The sequence below is a fragment of the Astatotilapia calliptera genome, chromosome 15, assembly GCF_900246225.1.
Source record: "Astatotilapia calliptera chromosome 15, fAstCal1.2, whole genome shotgun sequence".
Classification (NCBI taxonomy): domain Eukaryota; kingdom Metazoa; phylum Chordata; class Actinopteri; order Cichliformes; family Cichlidae; genus Astatotilapia; species Astatotilapia calliptera.
The window spans coordinates 7,344,096-7,362,306 of record NC_039316.1 but is presented as its reverse complement, the minus strand read 5'-3'; the positions used below and the strand labels follow the sequence as shown (position 1 = coordinate 7,362,306).

General features: G+C 39.7%; 2 protein-coding genes across 4 annotated transcripts in view; one reads left to right on the top strand and one right to left on the bottom strand.

Moving 5' to 3' along the window:
* Positions 1-519: 519 nt before the first annotated feature.
* Positions 520-11,127, bottom strand: znf513a (zinc finger protein 513a). The gene is given in 6 exon segments (XM_026194694.1): positions 520-2,904; positions 3,015-3,081; positions 3,083-3,777; positions 6,740-6,874; positions 10,182-10,291; positions 11,079-11,127. Coding segments are annotated over 5 exon segments (1,896 nt in total). The 5' UTR covers positions 10,222-10,291; positions 11,079-11,127; the 3' UTR covers positions 520-1,945.
* LOC113037508 (E3 ubiquitin-protein ligase RNF19B) overlaps positions 10,358-18,211 on the top strand; it is a 27,804-nt gene continuing 19,950 nt past the window's right edge. For 2 of the 3 annotated variants that reach the window (XM_026194692.1, XM_026194690.1), the window contains exon 1: positions 13,318-13,637. The gene's annotated coding sequence lies outside the window, so the exon portion shown is untranslated. Of the gene's footprint in view, positions 10,772-13,317; positions 13,638-18,211 lie in introns of those variants that run through there. The other variant, XM_026194691.1, reaches the window with a different exon arrangement.

Here is an 18,211-nt window from a genome sequence, read left to right as displayed (position 1 = left end):
AGGGTCAGAACCACAAAAGCATGGATCTATCCTGCCTTGTATCAGTGGTTTATGCTGCTGGTGGTGGTGTAATGGTATCGGGGATATTTTCTTGGCAGTTTGGAGCCCCTAGCAACAGCTCGCCATTGTTTAAATACCTACCTAAGTATTGTTGCTGACCATGTCCATCTCTTATAACCATATTTCACCTTTGATCAGATGCAGATTAGATGATTAGTTTATCTGTATTTCTTCCCAACCAGTATATTATATCCAGTAATGGTCTGTTGATAGGATTTTATAAATACATTTGTTTCTAAACACAGTCAAACCAATATAAACCTGTTGGTTTATCTTATCCTTCTGTGGAAATAAACTCTGGTAACCAGTAAACACATCCTGATGATCCAATCAGTGAACATATACAACATTCTCAAACCAGATTATGTTTGGTTATTTTGTCCCTTTGTCTTTAGGAATGTAGATGCCTGTGTGTGAAAAGGTCACAAAGATCTGAGTAAAAATCAGAAGTCTGACATCTGACATTCAATGAAATGAATTCCATGTGTTTATTTCAAAAGTTCCTCACTTAAGGCATTTATGAGACACTGCATAAAGACACAAATGGCCACTTGCGGGATGTCATCACTAATCTAAAGGTACAATGCTCCATCATGACACGGCAAGTTGGCGACCTGTCAAACATCTCACTTGCATAAAACAGTCATTCACAAAGAGTAAATCTGAAATCACAGTTATTATTCCCATGGCAAGCAAATAACACACCACACATTCAAAATAAGACTCTATAAAGTATGCACTTCTAGCAGTGTATAAGAGCCACATTAGAAAAAGAAAACAACCAATACACACTCACATGCTTGCTAACAGTGTCATCTTTTTTTTTTCCTCAAAACAATAAAATAAAATTCACAGTAATCACAAGTGAGGTGATTAAGTGGTTTCCTCTAAAAAAGAAGAACCTTTTGAAAACAGTGAAATCATTTAAATCCGAAATAACTGATATGTCATTGTAATACTAGTGTTTGGGGCAAAAAAAATAATAATAATTGAACAGCATGCTCATACATTTCATTTTCACTTGTATTTTTTTAACCTTAATCCAAACTTGGAAATTGCAGCTATGTGTGTAAGATTGTGCTTTTTTATTTTACCGCATACAGACTGAAGATGAACTTTCTACATGATTTTGAGTCCAGTTTTAGAATAAAATTCTATTCTAATCTGTTCTTTACCATAATCTGAGCATTTTAGCACCAAATCAGAGGGATGAGTTAAGTGTTTCAGTACTACTAAATAGCACTTTTATAGTAGTACATCAGTACATCAAACCAAAGGCAGAGCTTGTTGCTGAAAGCAAACAAAGCACAGTATGGCCCGCTCAAGGACTCATCTCTGCTTAAAGCTCCACTGTGTAGTTTGGGAAAAGTAGAAAAACAGAACACATGTCAAAATAACGTCTGTCTCCTAATGATGTAAGATGTGAAAAACACAATCTTGAACATTCAAAGAACTTCATCATGAAAACATTTCAAAGACTACACAGTGCAGCTTTAAAAGTCCAGGCAAATAGTTGCATCAGTTCCATGTAACAAGGAATATTTGGTAGTGTCCTCGTCAGAACGAACAATCAGATATGTATTACAGTGTGAGAGGAATATTTTTACAGTTAGCCTACTGTGTGTTAACATATAGAATTAGACAGGGAGTGGACTTCCATAGAAAAAGAAGTCCTTTAGTCTTGACATGAAAAAACAAAACAAAAAAAGGACTAGAAGACATCAACACATTATCATATTTGTGTGAGATCCTACAAACGAACAATTAGCAGCCTCAGAAGACATCTGACAAAACACTGAAAGACGGACACACACCAAAACAATATAAAGGCTCTGTGGAAATCAAAGGACAACTTGCTGGTAGCTTAGTTTTGCTGAGTTAGAATTTATACAATCTCAAGTTTGTAGCATGAGTGTATTGTCTGACTCCCCTCCCTTGGCATGTACTGCATATCGACCCCTGCTTCCTTTCTGTGAGTTTGAAGCCCAGCTCCCATCCCTTTCCTCACTTCCTGCTCTTCGTTGTTGCCCGTCATCGGCACTTTCACCCAGCCGTCTGTGGCCAGGCCGTGCTTCTTCTGGTGTCTCTTGTAGTTGTCCCAGTGGCCCGTGGTGTAGCCGCACTCTTGACATTTATAGGGCTTCTCCCCGGTGTGCCGGAGCATGTGCCGCTTCAGGTTCATGCTCTGGTTGCAGCTGTAACTGCACACGGCGCACTGGAAGGGCTTGGCGCCAGAGTGCACCCGCTGATGGCGCTTTAGGTTGGCCAGATTCCCGCACGCGTAATCACACAAATGGCACTTGTAGGGTTTCTCGCCGGTGTGCACTCTGTGGTGTCGCTTGAGGTTGTCGAAGTGTGCTGAGGCGTAATCGCACTGTGGGCACTTGTAGGGTTTCTCGCCGCTGTGAGTTTTCATGTGGCGTGCCAAGTGGTTAGGGTAGTGTGTGAGAAAGGGGCAGGCGGCGCACGTGTAAACCTTGTCACTGCGCTCGCCGGGGCTGTTGGGAGATGACGAGGAGTCTTTAGTCAGCATTTCGAGGGTACACTTGGCACAAATCTGGGCCGAGGAGCCGTCCTCGTCTTCCAGGACGATGCCACAGAGCCGGCAGGTAAAAGGGAAAAGTGACGGTGGGAGGCCGCTCCTGTCTGCTACACCTCCTCTTGATGCTCTGCTTTCGCTGCTGCCTGTCGTATCCAGCAAGGGTGGAGGTTGATGACCCGGAGCTGGATTGGAAGCTGCTATGGGGGGCGGAGATGCTCCCTTTAGGCTATCAAAGGCTGACAGGTAGTCGCTGTTCTGGGCTGCCAAAGTCAGGTTTGACGTTGGCCGTGCAACCTCTGTAACTTCACAATCAGATTAGACAGTTATTAGGCATCAAAGATGATTTAAAGACATCAAAATGAGCTTTCATGCATCAGCACTGAGCAACTAAAGTAAAAGAAATGAGACACACCTTTGCCTGCAGCACCAGAAACCTCTTCTCTCTGCCCGGTCCCTTGCCTCTTCAGACTGTTCTGGGCCACTGGTGGGTCGTGACGGTGCGTCCTGCCCCACCCCCACACAGGGTACATGCATGCGCTGGTGCCTCTTGAGGTTGCCGAGAGAGCTGCAGGCAAAAGTGCAGCTGTCACATTTGTAAGGTTTTTCCCCCGTGTGAATGCGAAGGTGTCTCTGGAGGTTCACCAGCTGAGCCGAGGCATACGTGCACAGCGGGCAGTTAAAAGGCTTCTCCCCATTGTGCGTCTTCATGTGGCGCTTCACGTGGTTGGCGTAACGCGAGGAGAATCCGCAGAGATGACACGAGTGCATTTTAGCCGATTTGTCCTCGGCTGTCAGCGCCTTGTCACCCATCCCATTTCCCACCTCTTCGCAATCAAGCTGCATATTAGAACCTGAGCGGATACCGCTGATGCTTCCAAAAGGTGAGCAGAAGTCCGTACTCTTAGCTTCCCGAGAGGCTTTGCAACATCTAAGGCAGTACGGGCCAACGAGGTCAATGCCAGGTCCCAGAGGTTCATCACGGAGCTGTCCGCAGCCCCTGCAGGACAGGTAAGGAGGGAAACTGGGCTCAGACTGGGTCGCTCTGCCTTCGTCTTCCCTCCCATTGTCCGTCGTGCTGCGCGAGTTGTCCGTTTCACTTTCCATGCTCAGCTGGCTGTAAGCAGAACTCTCATCACCCAGAGGATACACGGAGAAACCGATCTCGGCAGCAACTTCTGTGCAGGGAAGACAAGAGAAATATTTGATTAGGCAGCTCTCAGAGCTGTGCTTACATTTACATTTGCAGCACTGCCTGTATTAATCAGTATGCAACTCTAATTAAACGGGTAATATGACTGAGCTTAAGAAATCTAAGGAAAGAGAAACTACAGAAGAAGAAAAAAGAAGACAGAAAATGAACATAGTACAGTTCTATTCTCAGGTATCTGTTATTAATCTGTATTATTCAGGCATGCTGGCTCAAAAGAGAGCATGACTTTTACAGAAATCCAATTTCATAAGGAATCATGAAATAAACATATAACTAAAAGTTTAAAATATACAGTCTTTGCAAAAAATTGTGAAATACATCAACATAAAATGCATTATTATTCAGAAAACTTAATCCCTTAAGTTTAGAAATGTGCCGTGACTGAAAGTGTCACAGGAAAAAACGCCAATATAATATGAAACTGACTTTCGTCCTAAAATACGACACGCTCCAATAAACTTATTTCAACATAAAGGGAAAAAAATGAATGAAGTTCTTTTTATACGGCTGGGGATTGATACAAAGGAAGCGTAAGGACATCTGAAGGCACCAACCCACTGTCAACTCACTTAATCACTCAAAATTAATGGACACAATTTAAACACAAACCAGCAATTACTAAAAAGAAGACATGCTCAAACACATCAAACTGAGGGAAGTAGTGAATCTCATGAAAACGCTTCATACTCACAGAGCTGCAAGGTTAAGTGCATTTTAAGATGTTGTAAATATCATCTGAGAATATTCAGACATCAAAGGAAAAAAAGAAAAAGGAGAGAGATATTGTTTCCAGAAGGGCAGAAAGAAAAGCTTCGGGGCAGAGCGCTCTGTGGCTTCGTCTGATACGTCGGAAAGCGAGAAGGCCAGGAAACCACCTTCCGTCAGTGAGGCTGAGACGAAGTGCGAGAGAGGCGAGAGCTGAGGCTGCCCTTTTATCCTGGCCCATGGAAACCCCTCGTGGATGATTACCGAGCCTAATGATAATGATGATGACTATAATGGCGAGGCTGCTGCTTCTGATGATGATGATGATGATAATGATGATGAGGGTAGATGATGATGATGATGATGATGATGATGATGATGATGATGATGATGATGAGGGGGGAAACGATAATGGCAGTGGGGTAGTGGGAGCAGAGGCTGCAGCAGATGACGATGATGATGATGATGAATAAATGCCCTTTTATAATGGTGTCCTTGATGGTAATAGTCCTATTTTTATGACCCCATATAATAATGGTGTCTCAGTTCCTTTCTCTACTTTTCCATTTTTCAGATCACTCTGACAAAGAGGCATGCTGGGAAATGTGAGCTGATAGCACCCATTCTCTTACTGATTCATTGTGGGACAACACTTCATTACTGACAAACTGTACAAACCTGTGACCCCGGCACACGGGGGAAAAAAAACAGAGGTGGCTGATTCTATTTAATATGCTATTTCCATGTTACGTTTATATAATCAATTGTTTTGAAACAAATCTGCTTCACACTGCTCCGCTGCTGAAATACAGTATAAAGACCAAGATGTGTGATCATCCAGTCCATTTAGTGTTTAATCAGTAGTCTAATTCTATGAAATGTGCACTGAGATCTTTATAAATAATGAATTTTTTAAAAACGACACAAGTAGAAAAGTAAAAGTCACTAAAAGAGCAAAAATTAGAGGATAAATAGATGAGCAGATACAGTGAAGGATGCTGGTGCACAGACAGTTCAGCCTTGTTGCCTTTTGAGAACATGCTAGCATTTCAGCAGAGTACTATCATTGGCTAACAACTGGTGAATGGCACTTTATTAGCCAATGAGCATCCACTGGCTCATCGTCCTTTCTGACTCTAATAATGATCAGAATTTAGAAAATTAACTTATTACTTTAAAGTCATCAAAAAAGCGTTTACTGGGGGTGATACAAGGGATATTTTCCCACAACTTCAATACAAACAGAAGCCTTTTATTACAACCAAAAGAGCACCCCCTGCTGGCCGTTACAAAGAATGCAAGTTTTACGGCATTGGCTTCACTTTTTCGACATGCAAACTACATTCATTTTACATGGTGTCTATCATTAATCACTACGATTTTTCTGAAAGGAAACCAAGGTTTTTATATACTCTGCATGATTTGTTTAATGTACTTTTAACTAACAGTTACTGCAACTCACTACAAAGTTTTTTGTTATGTGGTGGGAGGCTTATATTGTATTGTGCACTATGATCGCTGCTGCTAACCTTTAAATAAAAGCACTGCACATTTTATTTCTACGCTACATTTTATCTGTTTTATACTTATTTTAATGAGGCACCATACAAAATATAAAAGTACTGAGGATGGTAACAATAAAGAGTATTTTGGATCATTGCCGTTTGCATTTTCTTTAACTGAGAAAGCCTTCACGGTTTCATGTTCACGCTCCCAGTTCCGCATCAGACCTTGTTTAAGTTACTAACTTACTATGACTGCCTCTGCTTTGTATTAAACACAGGGGGCTTTTATTGTGAAATCATCACAAGAAATGTGGTTTATTTAAGGTTGAAAAAAAATAATCCAAAAAACAAATACACAGATCGATTTGGAATGAGCCACTAATGCTACAACCCATATTGGCCCCTGTAGGTGTACTGTGCACCATTAGGCCAGTCTAAGGTAATGCCTTTTTTGTTTCTATTTAAAACAACCATCTCAGCAATACTGAGATGAACCTGCACTATACCAACTCCCTGTGCATCATAAAATACCCTGTGGTTACATTATTTTTTTACTTCTTTATTAAATCATCATGAGTTTATTTGGTTGCACTGTGTGCAGATACAGCTTCAGTGATGTTACCAACCACAGAAACCACAGGTATCTACACAACAAGCAGGAATACAACAGTAAGGATTATAAACTTTAGATTTATTCATAAAAAAGGGTTTACAAACCTGAGAACTTTTCCAGGCCTAGAATCTTGTTGTCCTGATCAGGATCATCAAACTCAAGGTCTTGTCCTAGAAGGAAGTCTGTGTCTAAGGGGAGGTTTTCTGGGGCTTCAATGGCTACATCATCTTCAGAATCCACTACAGTCACAGAGAATCAAACATTTAATCACTAATATCACTTCTTTACAATTTAATTATATTTTACATAGATATTTTTCCATTCATACTTTGTTCCATTAGAAAGTTGAGCTGTCTACACTTTTTTATGTAAACATCCCATGACAATCATGATATCTCACTCACTATGAACATGAGCCTAGCCGAAAAAGGTTTATGGTAAGTATACTGCCTTAAATCAACCAGGGAGTGATATTTCCCTCTTTTCTTTCTTCTCTTCTTTATTATTTGGTTTTGGGGATGCTAGTTTTGAGCATTTATAAAAGCATGATACACTATATTGCCAAAAGTATTCATTCACCTATCCAAATAATTTAATTCAGTTGTTTCAATCACTTCCATGCCCACAGGTGTTTACAATCAACACCTAGGCACGCAAACTCCTTTTACAAACATTTTGTGAAAGAATGGGTCGCTCTCAGGAGCTCAGTGAATTCCAGTGTGATATCGTGATAGGATGCCACCTGTCGTGAAGTTTCCTCGCTAGTAAATATTCCACAGTCAGCTGTTAGTCATATTATAACAAATTGGAAGCAACTGGGATCAACAGCAACAGATGCTGAGGTGCAAAGTGCACAGAGGTTGCTTTTTACAGAGCCAAACATTACAAACCTCCAAACTTCATGTGGCCTTCAGATTAGATCAAAAATGGCTTCAAGGTGTGGGGTTCCATGGCCGACATCACCAAGTGTAATGCAAAGCGGGGGATGCAGTGGTGTAAAGCACGCTAAAGCTTAACTGCTGAGCAGTCGAGACATGTTCTCTGGAGTGACGAATCATGCTTTTCTGTCTGGCAATCCAATGGACGAGTCTGGTATTGGCAGTTACCAGGAGAACGGTACCTGTTAAACTGCGCTGTACCAAGTGTAAAGTTTAGTGGAGGGGGGATTATGGTGTGGGGGTGTTTTTTAGGAGTTCGTCGGCTCCTTAGTTCCAGTGAAAGGAACTCTTAATGCTTAAGCAAACCGAGAACTTTTGGACAATTTCACCCTCCAAACTTTGGGGAACAGTTTGGGGATGGCCCCTTCCTTTTCCAACATGACTACACACCAGTGCACAAAGCAAGCCCCATAAAAACATGGATGAGCAAGTTCGGTGGGGAAGAACTTAAATGGCCTACACGGAGTCCCGACCTCAACCCAATAGAAAACATGAACAGAGAGGCCAGCAAGCCAGGCCTTCCTGTCCAGTGTCTGACCTCACAAATGTGTTTCTGCCACAATTGTCAAAAATTCCCATAAACACTCCTAAACCTTTTAGAAAGTCTATCAGAGGAGTTGAAGCTGTTGCAGCTGCAAAGGGTGGGCCGACATCATATTAAACCCTATGGATTAAGAACGGGATGTCACTAAAGTCCATATGGACGTGAAGACAGGCAATCAAATATTTTTTGGCAATAGAGTGTAGTATCTATTTAAATATGGCTTTAAAAGCCAAAAGCGGAAAATCAGAAATTTTCTACCCCACAACAACAACAAAAATATCTGCAAGCAAACAGATGGAGGTTTTTTTTGTACTACAGTTACAAGTAATGATGTGTGAAATTTTAACTTGTTTTTTTTTTTTTTTTTTTTTTTGATGGAATCCAAACTGCCATCGCACAGCTGTCACTCTTCAGAAAACTAGAATCAGGCCAGTTGTAGGGCATCAAGCTCAACAGCCCATTTTGGTAACTCTCCTGTACCAGCATCTTGCTACCATCTGCTGGTCATTTTTGCATTTGGCACATAAACAATAATGTATGGTAACTGTGTGGGATGATTCTACTTTTACATTTTAAATGAATAGGTGGATAATAAAACATCTCCTTATGGTGTTCTGGTCAAAAACTCCTTTGTCCCACACGGCATCAGACTGTTTAACTCCTCTCTGGAGGGGAGAGGGAGGGGAAACAGGAAACAGGAGGACAAAGGAGGGGGGAACAACTAAGCTGTAGTGCCTCTTCACCTCACTGTACAATACCTTGTGCAATACTTTTTGTAAATAGTCAACAGTGCAATAGACTCAATACTTGAAATGTGCAATTCACTTGTATTTTTATTTTTTATTCCTATTTATTCTATTTATCCCCTTTGTATATTTTATTTATATTTGTCTCTGTATTTATATATATGTGTGTGTGTGTGTGTATATATATATCTATATATATATATAACAATTCTGTAACTGTAACTTCGGTCGTTGCTGTGCTTTTTTTTGGAAGTCGAATTTCCCAGAGGAACCCACCCGAGGGATTAATAAAGTTCTATCTTATCTTATCTTAACTTATCTTAAATAAATCAAAATACTAGCCTGTGGAAGAAAGCCATGTGAAAGTTAAAAAATGGCAGTATAATTAGGACTGTGCAATTAATCACATTTGAAGTTCAGTTATAATTTTGGCTTCTACCAGCTATCAAACCCATGCCCTCAGGATAAAATCATCATTTTGCTAAAAAAAACAAAGGTAACCTGCAATATCAATTAGAATAACTACTTACGTTATGTTATGTTGTTAAGAGAGGTTCATGCTGGTGGCATTAAGTTTATGTTACAGTTTAAACTCTTTCTAATGCATCCAACTGCTAACATATGGGTTTGTTTCATGCTAATTCAGCTACTGCTCAGAATAAGACACAGAGAGGAAACATGCAATTTTCTGCCATTAAATAACTCGAAATATCTTCTTTTAAAAAACACAAAATAGCACTACATCAATGGGAGAAGCGACTTCAACATTCACACTACTACTGACATTTGTTCCAGCACCGTCTGTCAGTATGAAACATTTCAATTCCTTAAAAACTCAGAGGTGAGCAATAAAAGAGGATAAATGTAAAAATAAATAAATAATCAAGACACATAGACATAGATTTCATTTAAAATGCTAAAGTTACAGTCAGTGTGGAGGAGGGATGTCAAACTCATTTTACATTGTGGCCCACATGCAATTTACTTTGATATTAAGTGGGCTGGCCCAGTGAAACTATGTAATAAATGTGTAAAATTACAGAAATAAATCTGATAGTTCATTGTCCAGATTGTCTCAAATTATAAAATATAAAGTTCTTGTTAGTTCAGAGCAAATTTCATTGTTTTCTTATGCTTACTGTACAAGAAAACAAATGTAAACCTCCTTCACATTTTCCAAAGCTACCCAGTGGGCCTGACTAGAGTCTTTGCCGGGCTAATCCTTGACACACCTGGTGTGGAGTGACAAATAATTCTAGGACTGTGGCTCAGGTCTGCATCAAGTTCCCAACATTAAAAAACATCTCTGAATACCTACACTTCACTGGCTGTGGATTCTGTTGTTTTTTTCTTGGCATCTTCCAGTCAGCCTCTCTCCTGTTTGCAATGTCCTCTTGCAGACTTCCACAACTATCAGCTCATTCTTGCCTGGAATATTTGGAAAGTAGTTCTCAGCATTTCTACAGATTCAAGTACAACGTTACCATACCACGTTAATCGAGGGATATAACTAAAAACACGTACAAACCTATACAAAATATAATTAACATAACAGGAGAATTCCATTAACATGCAAAAACTAACAGGCCAACTTTCATAAAGTGTGACGAATCATGGGCATAAGAAAACAATAATGGTTTGGATCAGGATTTATTTTTATGTATTTTAATAACACCAGCTGGGGGGACATTACATTGATGTTAACATAATCTAAATTAGCACTTTATTCAGTTATGGTGGCATTATCAAATTCTCGTAAAGATAACCAACACTGGCAGGACACTGGTGAATCGGGGTTTGAGCTGGTGCATGTAAACAGTATAAGTAAAGACCACCAAGCTACTTAAACAAAATGGCTAGCCCATTAGCTCTGGTGCTGAAACCCGTCAGAGGAAACCATTCAGTCAGGTAACAAATTAAGTTCAAACATGCCCGTGTGTTGCATGAAGCTGGCCATGTCAGTATACAACAAGAAATGACAGTAAGATCTGAGAAAACTGGCGGCGCACAACCTTACGAGTGTCTAATCAAAGCGCGTCCTCGTCAGCGCGTAGTATGATTGACAAGTGCCATCTTTACTTAGTATTAGCCGGGAGCTAAGCATGGTAACGTTCAGCTAAATTAGCTGGGCAGCTAATGTCAACTTCACTAGTTAGCTTTCGAGCTAACTTACCTAAAAAACGTAAATATTCCTGTCGACTGAGATGGTTGTTACCGTCGGTTAAAACGCCATTAGGTGTCAAGTGTTTTTCCCTAAATGTCCAACGTCTGGAAATCCGCCATTTCTTCATGAGCTGCGGTGACAAAGAAAGGCAATTAATGGTATTTTTCATAACTTAATTGATTTTCTGATTCGCCTGTGATCCAGCGGTAGCAACAACAAAGACACTTCCGGCTTACGTCTTTCAGAATAAAAGCGGCATCTCCGCTTAATAGTAAAACTTATTTCGCCACAAACGCTCGTATATACGGGCCTTTTTTTTTTATTTTGCTTGGAAAATAGGATACATGCAAATACATTATATAAGGTAAAGACGGAGCTTTGGAGTCACATTTAAATATGACCACCTTTAGACTTTAATATAACCTGAACTCTCTTGGGCAAACTTTTCTTTAACGTTTCTTCAACTTGTCTTCAGGAATAGCTCCTCAGGCTTCTTTAAGGACATTCAAAGATCTTCATTGGATGTTGGCTGCCTTTTACTCCATTCTGTATCAAGATGATCCCATACTGTTTCAACATTGTTGAGATCTGTAGTAGTAATACTTGCGCACCCTTAATAGCTGCACATCCTCTACAGTGAAAACAACAATATAACAAGGTTTTACAGTTTACAGTGGTCCTTTAGTACTAAGTCCGGAGAATCTTTGCTGGAGACATCCCAGAATATATCCTCATGTGGCATTTTACTTTGATGGTTAAGGTGGTGAGCACTTTTGCCCTTGCATATAAAAAATGCCCCATTGATGTAAAAAGGGATTGAAGAAAAGGTAATAGCATATAATTAATTTATTTTTCATACCTGTGAAACTATTCAGTGACTTCTTGGGTCTTTTTTCATACATTGTCACCACAGAGATACGCCATCCTGTCATTGTAGGAATAAAAAGCTCAGATTTCTTGCAATTTCTAGCCTTCTGTTAACTTGGTGTATTGATAAGATACGAGCTGGAGTGCAATGGCCGTTGTTTTGTACTTTTCAAATTTGAAAAGCTTAATGGCTTGATAGCTTAAGCTATCTCACTTTAAAGCAGTTTTGTCAAAAAACAAAACAAAACAAAACAATAATTCACAATATTCATTTGTTTCTAGTTCTTTTTGGTCTGTGATACGTCGATTTACCTTTTACTTTTCTGACATTTTATCAATTTATCTTTATTGTTATTATTAATTTACTGGTCTGGTTAAATTTAAATCTGCAGCACGTAAAACGGTGAAGAGCTTTGAGCCCTCTGCCTTTATTTTGAAAACCCAGGCGCATGCCGGATGTTTTATTCCTTGCGGGATGAATCTTGACTCCACACTCCATTGTAAAGGCTGCACATCTCTCGCCCTTAGACGCTTCCGTTCCGAAAATAATTTCCGGCTGCTGTACCTCAATGGATTATAGTAGTTGTAGTTCTTGTGTATATAGTTGCGACGAGGAGCGTCATGCTTGAATTGTTTTACAGTACTTAAAAAGAAAATTATGTCTGGTTACAAAATGATCACAGATCCTACTTAATACCATAAAGTTAAGTCCACTGGCCAAAGGCTAACAGCTACTATGCGACTGGCATCAAATAGAGCTTTTAGGAATAGTTATGTGACAACTAAAAATTATTGGGAGGTCTGAGGAGGCTAGAAACTGTGCAGTTTGGTGCTCTATCTGTGCAAAGACACACGGATACGCTGTCTGTTACCGATAAAAGCAGTAGTAAAACATTAGGATATAAAGTACAATACAAAGTAGGTCAATCAATCTCTCAGTTTCTCCAGGAAGCTGGATCAAAAGCCTGTAGACTTAAATGGGACTTAAATCTAGGTTAACCGAGAAAAAAAAGAATAGAGAGTACATTTGAGTACTTCCCCATCAACAGAAATTGGAACTTGAAGAAGAATTCGTGTCTGCAGAGTGGGCTGCAAGAAATCCCAGAGAACAAAGAGAGTGTGGTTTCTCTGGAATCAAAAATAGAAACAATCACTCAGTGGACACAACAGTAAGCTGTCATGTGTCACTATAAATGACCAAAACCACATAAACAATCTGCCAGGTTAATTGGGACAAGATGTCAAAACGGGAAAAAAGGAAAAACAAAGAAAAGAAGAGGAAGGAGTCCTGCATGTAGACTGCTTTGGCTTTATATCTGAAACGAGGGAGAATGTTTTTTTGTTTTTTTTATGGGACTGGGCATTTATGAATAGGAGATCCTGGGATTCTGCGTCATGTCATTGGCTCGCATCTCTGCAGTGTGCCTCCCCTCCAGGCCGCCGCACAGAAAAGCCATCAGGCAGCTGCTGTAAGAGGGAAGGCTTTCCTCACTGCGGATCTCCTTTCCTCTGCTCGCCTCTCAACCGGACCGGTCTGGACCACAATACCCACCCCCTCTCTGCAGCTCCGTCGGGCGGACACGGTTTGTGTGAGGCAGTGAAGAGGAGGCGACCTGGGTGGGGAGTGGAGGGAGGTGGGTGTGGGTGTGGGGTGCAGATTTCTGTGCTACTGTTTGGTCCTCAAGGGGGAGGAGCCAGTTGTCGATTCTACGCTTGCGAGGAGAGAAGGCGCCGTGCAGAGAGGTAAGATACCCTTTACGTAATAGAAATTATTGTGCGTTTTATCCGCTGCCCGGACACACTTTCAGATGCGCATTCAGACCCTTTTTATTGGTGTTTTTCACTCGTGGCCGTGTGGGGTACGTGGAGGTGGAGGTGAATACGAATACGTAGGCTGACATGCCACTCCCTGCAATAGCATACTGATGCTCCGGACAAATCCTCATTAAATGATTCAAATATTCTGTCAGCATGCCCAAATAACCCCAATAAGAGTGGTACTTGCGCTCGGCTGCCTTATAATAACCCGCTTTTTTCATTCATATAATTTCCAGATGCACTCCCAAGATGAACCCCGCAGGCCCGTGGTTTATTCTTAAAACGATACTTTATATTATTGAGTAGTTTAAGGTAATTGCGGTATAACTGCATCATTTTTAACAGTGCTTAAACATGTGTGTCGGAGAGTTAACGTGGATTTAGAAGACATGGTCTAACAGTGTTGTAAAATTCTACAACAATAGTATGATGTCTTATCAAACTAAATCCCCTATGCTGCATGCGGTTATTCAATACAGTCGAGTAGACTATAGGTTTTCACAGGTCACTAACACTGTCCGCTACGCGCCGCATGGCACAGAAGCTCAATATTTTGGTCAGGGATGCCGTGGAGCGCTTAAGTGCGCGCGCCAGTGTGTGTCTATGTGTGGGTAGGCTGAGGTCACTCTCATGCCTCTGAAACCCGCATTGCTGATGCGGGCATCTGTCCAGTGGAGGGATATTTAATAGGGTGTATCATCACGCTTCCCTCCACCGAGGCAGAACTCAACATCCGTCTGAAAACTACTATTTATTTCACTCTTTTTATTATTATTATTATTATTATTATTATTATTATTATTATTATTATTATTATTATTATTTAAAATAGCAACAGCTTATTAACAGGTGTCACATCGTCGAAAACGCCTCCAAAGCGAGAAGATACTGTAATAATGGCTGTGACAGCAAGGTTCATGCAGAGGACAGGATTCTGAAAAAAAAGTACTCTGTTTCTTCCCTGTTTGGCTTTTCAGAGGATGGGAAGCTGCTTTGGGGCAGAATCCTGATTGTGTAATAATCCCATCTGTTAGAGGTGGAGTGGCATAAACAAGTATAAACGCTAACTGTAGGTAATTATTCGTGAAGTCAGAGTTAAGAACAGTGAATTCGTTTTTTTTACAAAGTGTACCTTTGCTCACTTATAAAAAATAGCATGGGGGCATGATTTAAAAACATTGAACTCATGGTTTCACTGTAATTGTATGATGTATGATTGATGACGACATTCTTTTGACCCACAGCAGGTATCTGAAAAGGTCAAATGTCACAGCAATAGATCATTACTCCCTTGAAGTGTTTTATAGTTCTCTATATATCCCTGAGGTGACTCCGTTGTAGTCTGTGTATACATTAATGAAGCACATTTGGGATAAACATAAAACATTTTGAGTATTTTAAACCATATCTAGACATTTTACTCAGGTAATTTCTTATTGTGCTTTAATAAATTTGGGGAACTCACAAGAAAATGGTCAAAACAAGAAGCAGCAGATATCGATTTTCTTTTTTTCAGAAAGGCCGCATCCCAGATGGCCTGCATCACTACTAACAGTATCAGTTTGTGTGACCTTCCCTGCCAGTTTGCAACACAGACTTTCTGATAAAAAGTCTCAAAGTCAAAAACATCTGACATCATCACAACTTTTCTTTTAATCTTTGTAAAGCTCCTCTGAAACCGCAGAGGACAAATGGGATGACCTTTTATGCATGTATCAGTAAAACAGCCTTGCCAACTTTGCTCACGTGTGCTTTCTGTGGGAAACTGTGTGAGTGTGTGTCACTCTTTTTGGTCACAGTAAAGGCGGTGTGAATCAGCATGCTGATTCATGTCAGAGGATAACAATACAAGACTCCTGCACATGCCTTAGTATGTTATGTAATAATGTCCAGTGATACTGTGCCCGAGGGATCTGTTTTCTTTCGCCTCTTTGAAATAAATAAAAAATCAGTGTTTGCTGCTGTGAATTAAGACTAAAATGAGGGTTTTAAGCTTTTGTTTTGCGTTGACAGGACATGAAAGGAGGGCAGTTTCACAGTATTACTTCCTTTGGCTTGCTAAAAAAGGAAGTTGTGAGGAGTTTAAACAGGTTACAAGGTGACATCTTGTTTAAATCATCTTAAGATCCTAGCTCCTTTTCACCCATTCCTCACAGCTCAAATATACACAGGTGATGGTATGATTTTATGGATGAAGAAAAAGAAATGGGCTGAAAAGTTCGATTTGGAAGTAATTACTTTCTTAGAAACTTTCATGGATTACAGAGAATTTTTCGTTTAGAACCGAAATTGGTTATTTTTCTTCTGAAAATATTATATATATAGATTAACTCCAATAGGAGTCAATTCATTGTGATTTGTTTGTACCCTGAGCTCTGAGAAAATTATAGTGGGTTGTGCTTTGAACTTGTGGCGCCTAAGCACTCAGATGGATTAAGTAAACACATAACAGCAGGTTATGGTTCACATTTTCTGGTTTCGCTCATACTTTGTGGTGTGAAGATTCTAAACCTTTAATGGTACTGACAGATTTTGAGATTTCAGCATGTTATTTATTTCAAAAAGATTCATAATAGATTTCATTCTTTTGTTAGTTATTGGCATTATTCACACAGTCTCTTTGAACTTTGAATCCCAAATGTGTGATTCACAACTTGGTTGTCATCGTATAAACTCACTGACTAATTCTCGTGACTATATTTATTCTGTTCATTAACTATATTACGTACAGTATAAAGACCTGATTTGAAAATGGTATAAATGAAAGGTGGTTTATGCTATGAATTTGTTATGAGTTATGAAGTATGAATAAGTAATTAATATTATATGCTAAATAATAATAATAATGACTAAAAATGAATGTCACTTAAGATTAATATTATCACACCGAAGAGCCTGCTAATGCGATTTACTAACAAATGGTAATCCGCTTACACTCTAGGTATAACGGAAACCCATGCCATGAAGCCCCCAATGCACAGTTTCTGTGCTGATGTTAATACGTTGGAGGATATCCTCTTAGAGCAGCATGTGAAAGCTAGAGGAGCCGCACCCTGCCGGCCGTGAAAACAGTGCAGGTTATAGATACTTCAGCTTCACAAACTTTCTAATGCCAATTCTCTAAAGCCTAAGCTAAAACACAGTTAATTGAAAATTAATTGATTCAGCTAATGAGGCCTTGTCTTTCTTTTGTTCCCATAATACATGTAATAGAGACAACATGTTAATAATACCTGGACCAAAGAGAGAGTGTGTGCTCACTCTTTATGGACAGCATCTCTGTGTTAACTGTTGTTGTCCTGAGTTTTCTGAGAGATGACAGCAGGGCTCTTCTCTCTCTTCTTGTCTCACAATATATATAGAGATGGATTGTTGATTCATTTATTAGGAGAGATGCGCAGCTTGGCAAAAAAGTGCTTGAGTGTATTGTCAGTAGCCAGAGACTGCAACTGCAGTGGTTTTGGAGTTCTGTGAATATCTCACCATGGTAACAGCACCACATCACTCATTTCTGTTATCTAATTATTCCATTTGAAATATTTAAAATGAATAATTTTTTAACTAACTATATCTCTTTAGAGTATATGTAGATATAGTATGTATGTTATAAACTATGTGTGGCATGCGTTACATAAGGTCAAAGTTGTGTTTGTGTGTGTGACAGTGTCACGGTCACATTCATATGCTTGTTCTGATACACTGGAACCATGTGATTCCTGATTTGAAGATGTTCTTGAATGAAATTTCTCCCATTATCTTGTTGTGTATCATGTAATGCGCATTTCCCTAACGTGAACCTCATGAAGTTATTATTATCATGCTTATCTGTCCGATTTTGATGGTATTGTTGACATTGAGCTGATCCGAAAAGCAGTTTGTACTAATTCTGACCCTGTTCTAGCAACTGATCATGGAAAACAGATAGCATCTTCTTGGCCATTTCATCTGTGTATCCACATAATTAGGTTACGTATATATATGATGATGTGGGTAAATGTAAGTGTGTGCATGTGCATGTCAGTATTTTCAGTTGATGGGAGATCTGTTTCTAAATCATGATGCATTACAGTTGAAGGATGCTCTGTAGTTTGGAAAGCTGGACTGCAGCAGGTATTTAATTAAAAGAACATAAGCAAGCAAGAGAAACAAGAGAAAAAAAAGAACCAAGATACCCAGAAGGATTGCAGCTCAGTGGTGACTTAAGTTTAAGGCACTTAGTTGAGAGACTCATGCAATATTCAAACTGCCTTTCTTGAATGTTCAGCCATAACTAGACTGAAAATCTTCTTGGTAGTTCTGCTAACTTGGGATGACCCTCATCCTAATAACCTGGAGCTCAAAAATCCTTGCCAGGTCCGACAGCAGCATGAATCAGCACTAAGTTACATTTAGTCATTTGGAGCCAAAACCCAGCAAACTTTACAGACACTTAGCAGAGAATTACAATCACTATATATATAATATATATAGTATATAGTAGTATAGTATATAAAGTCTTA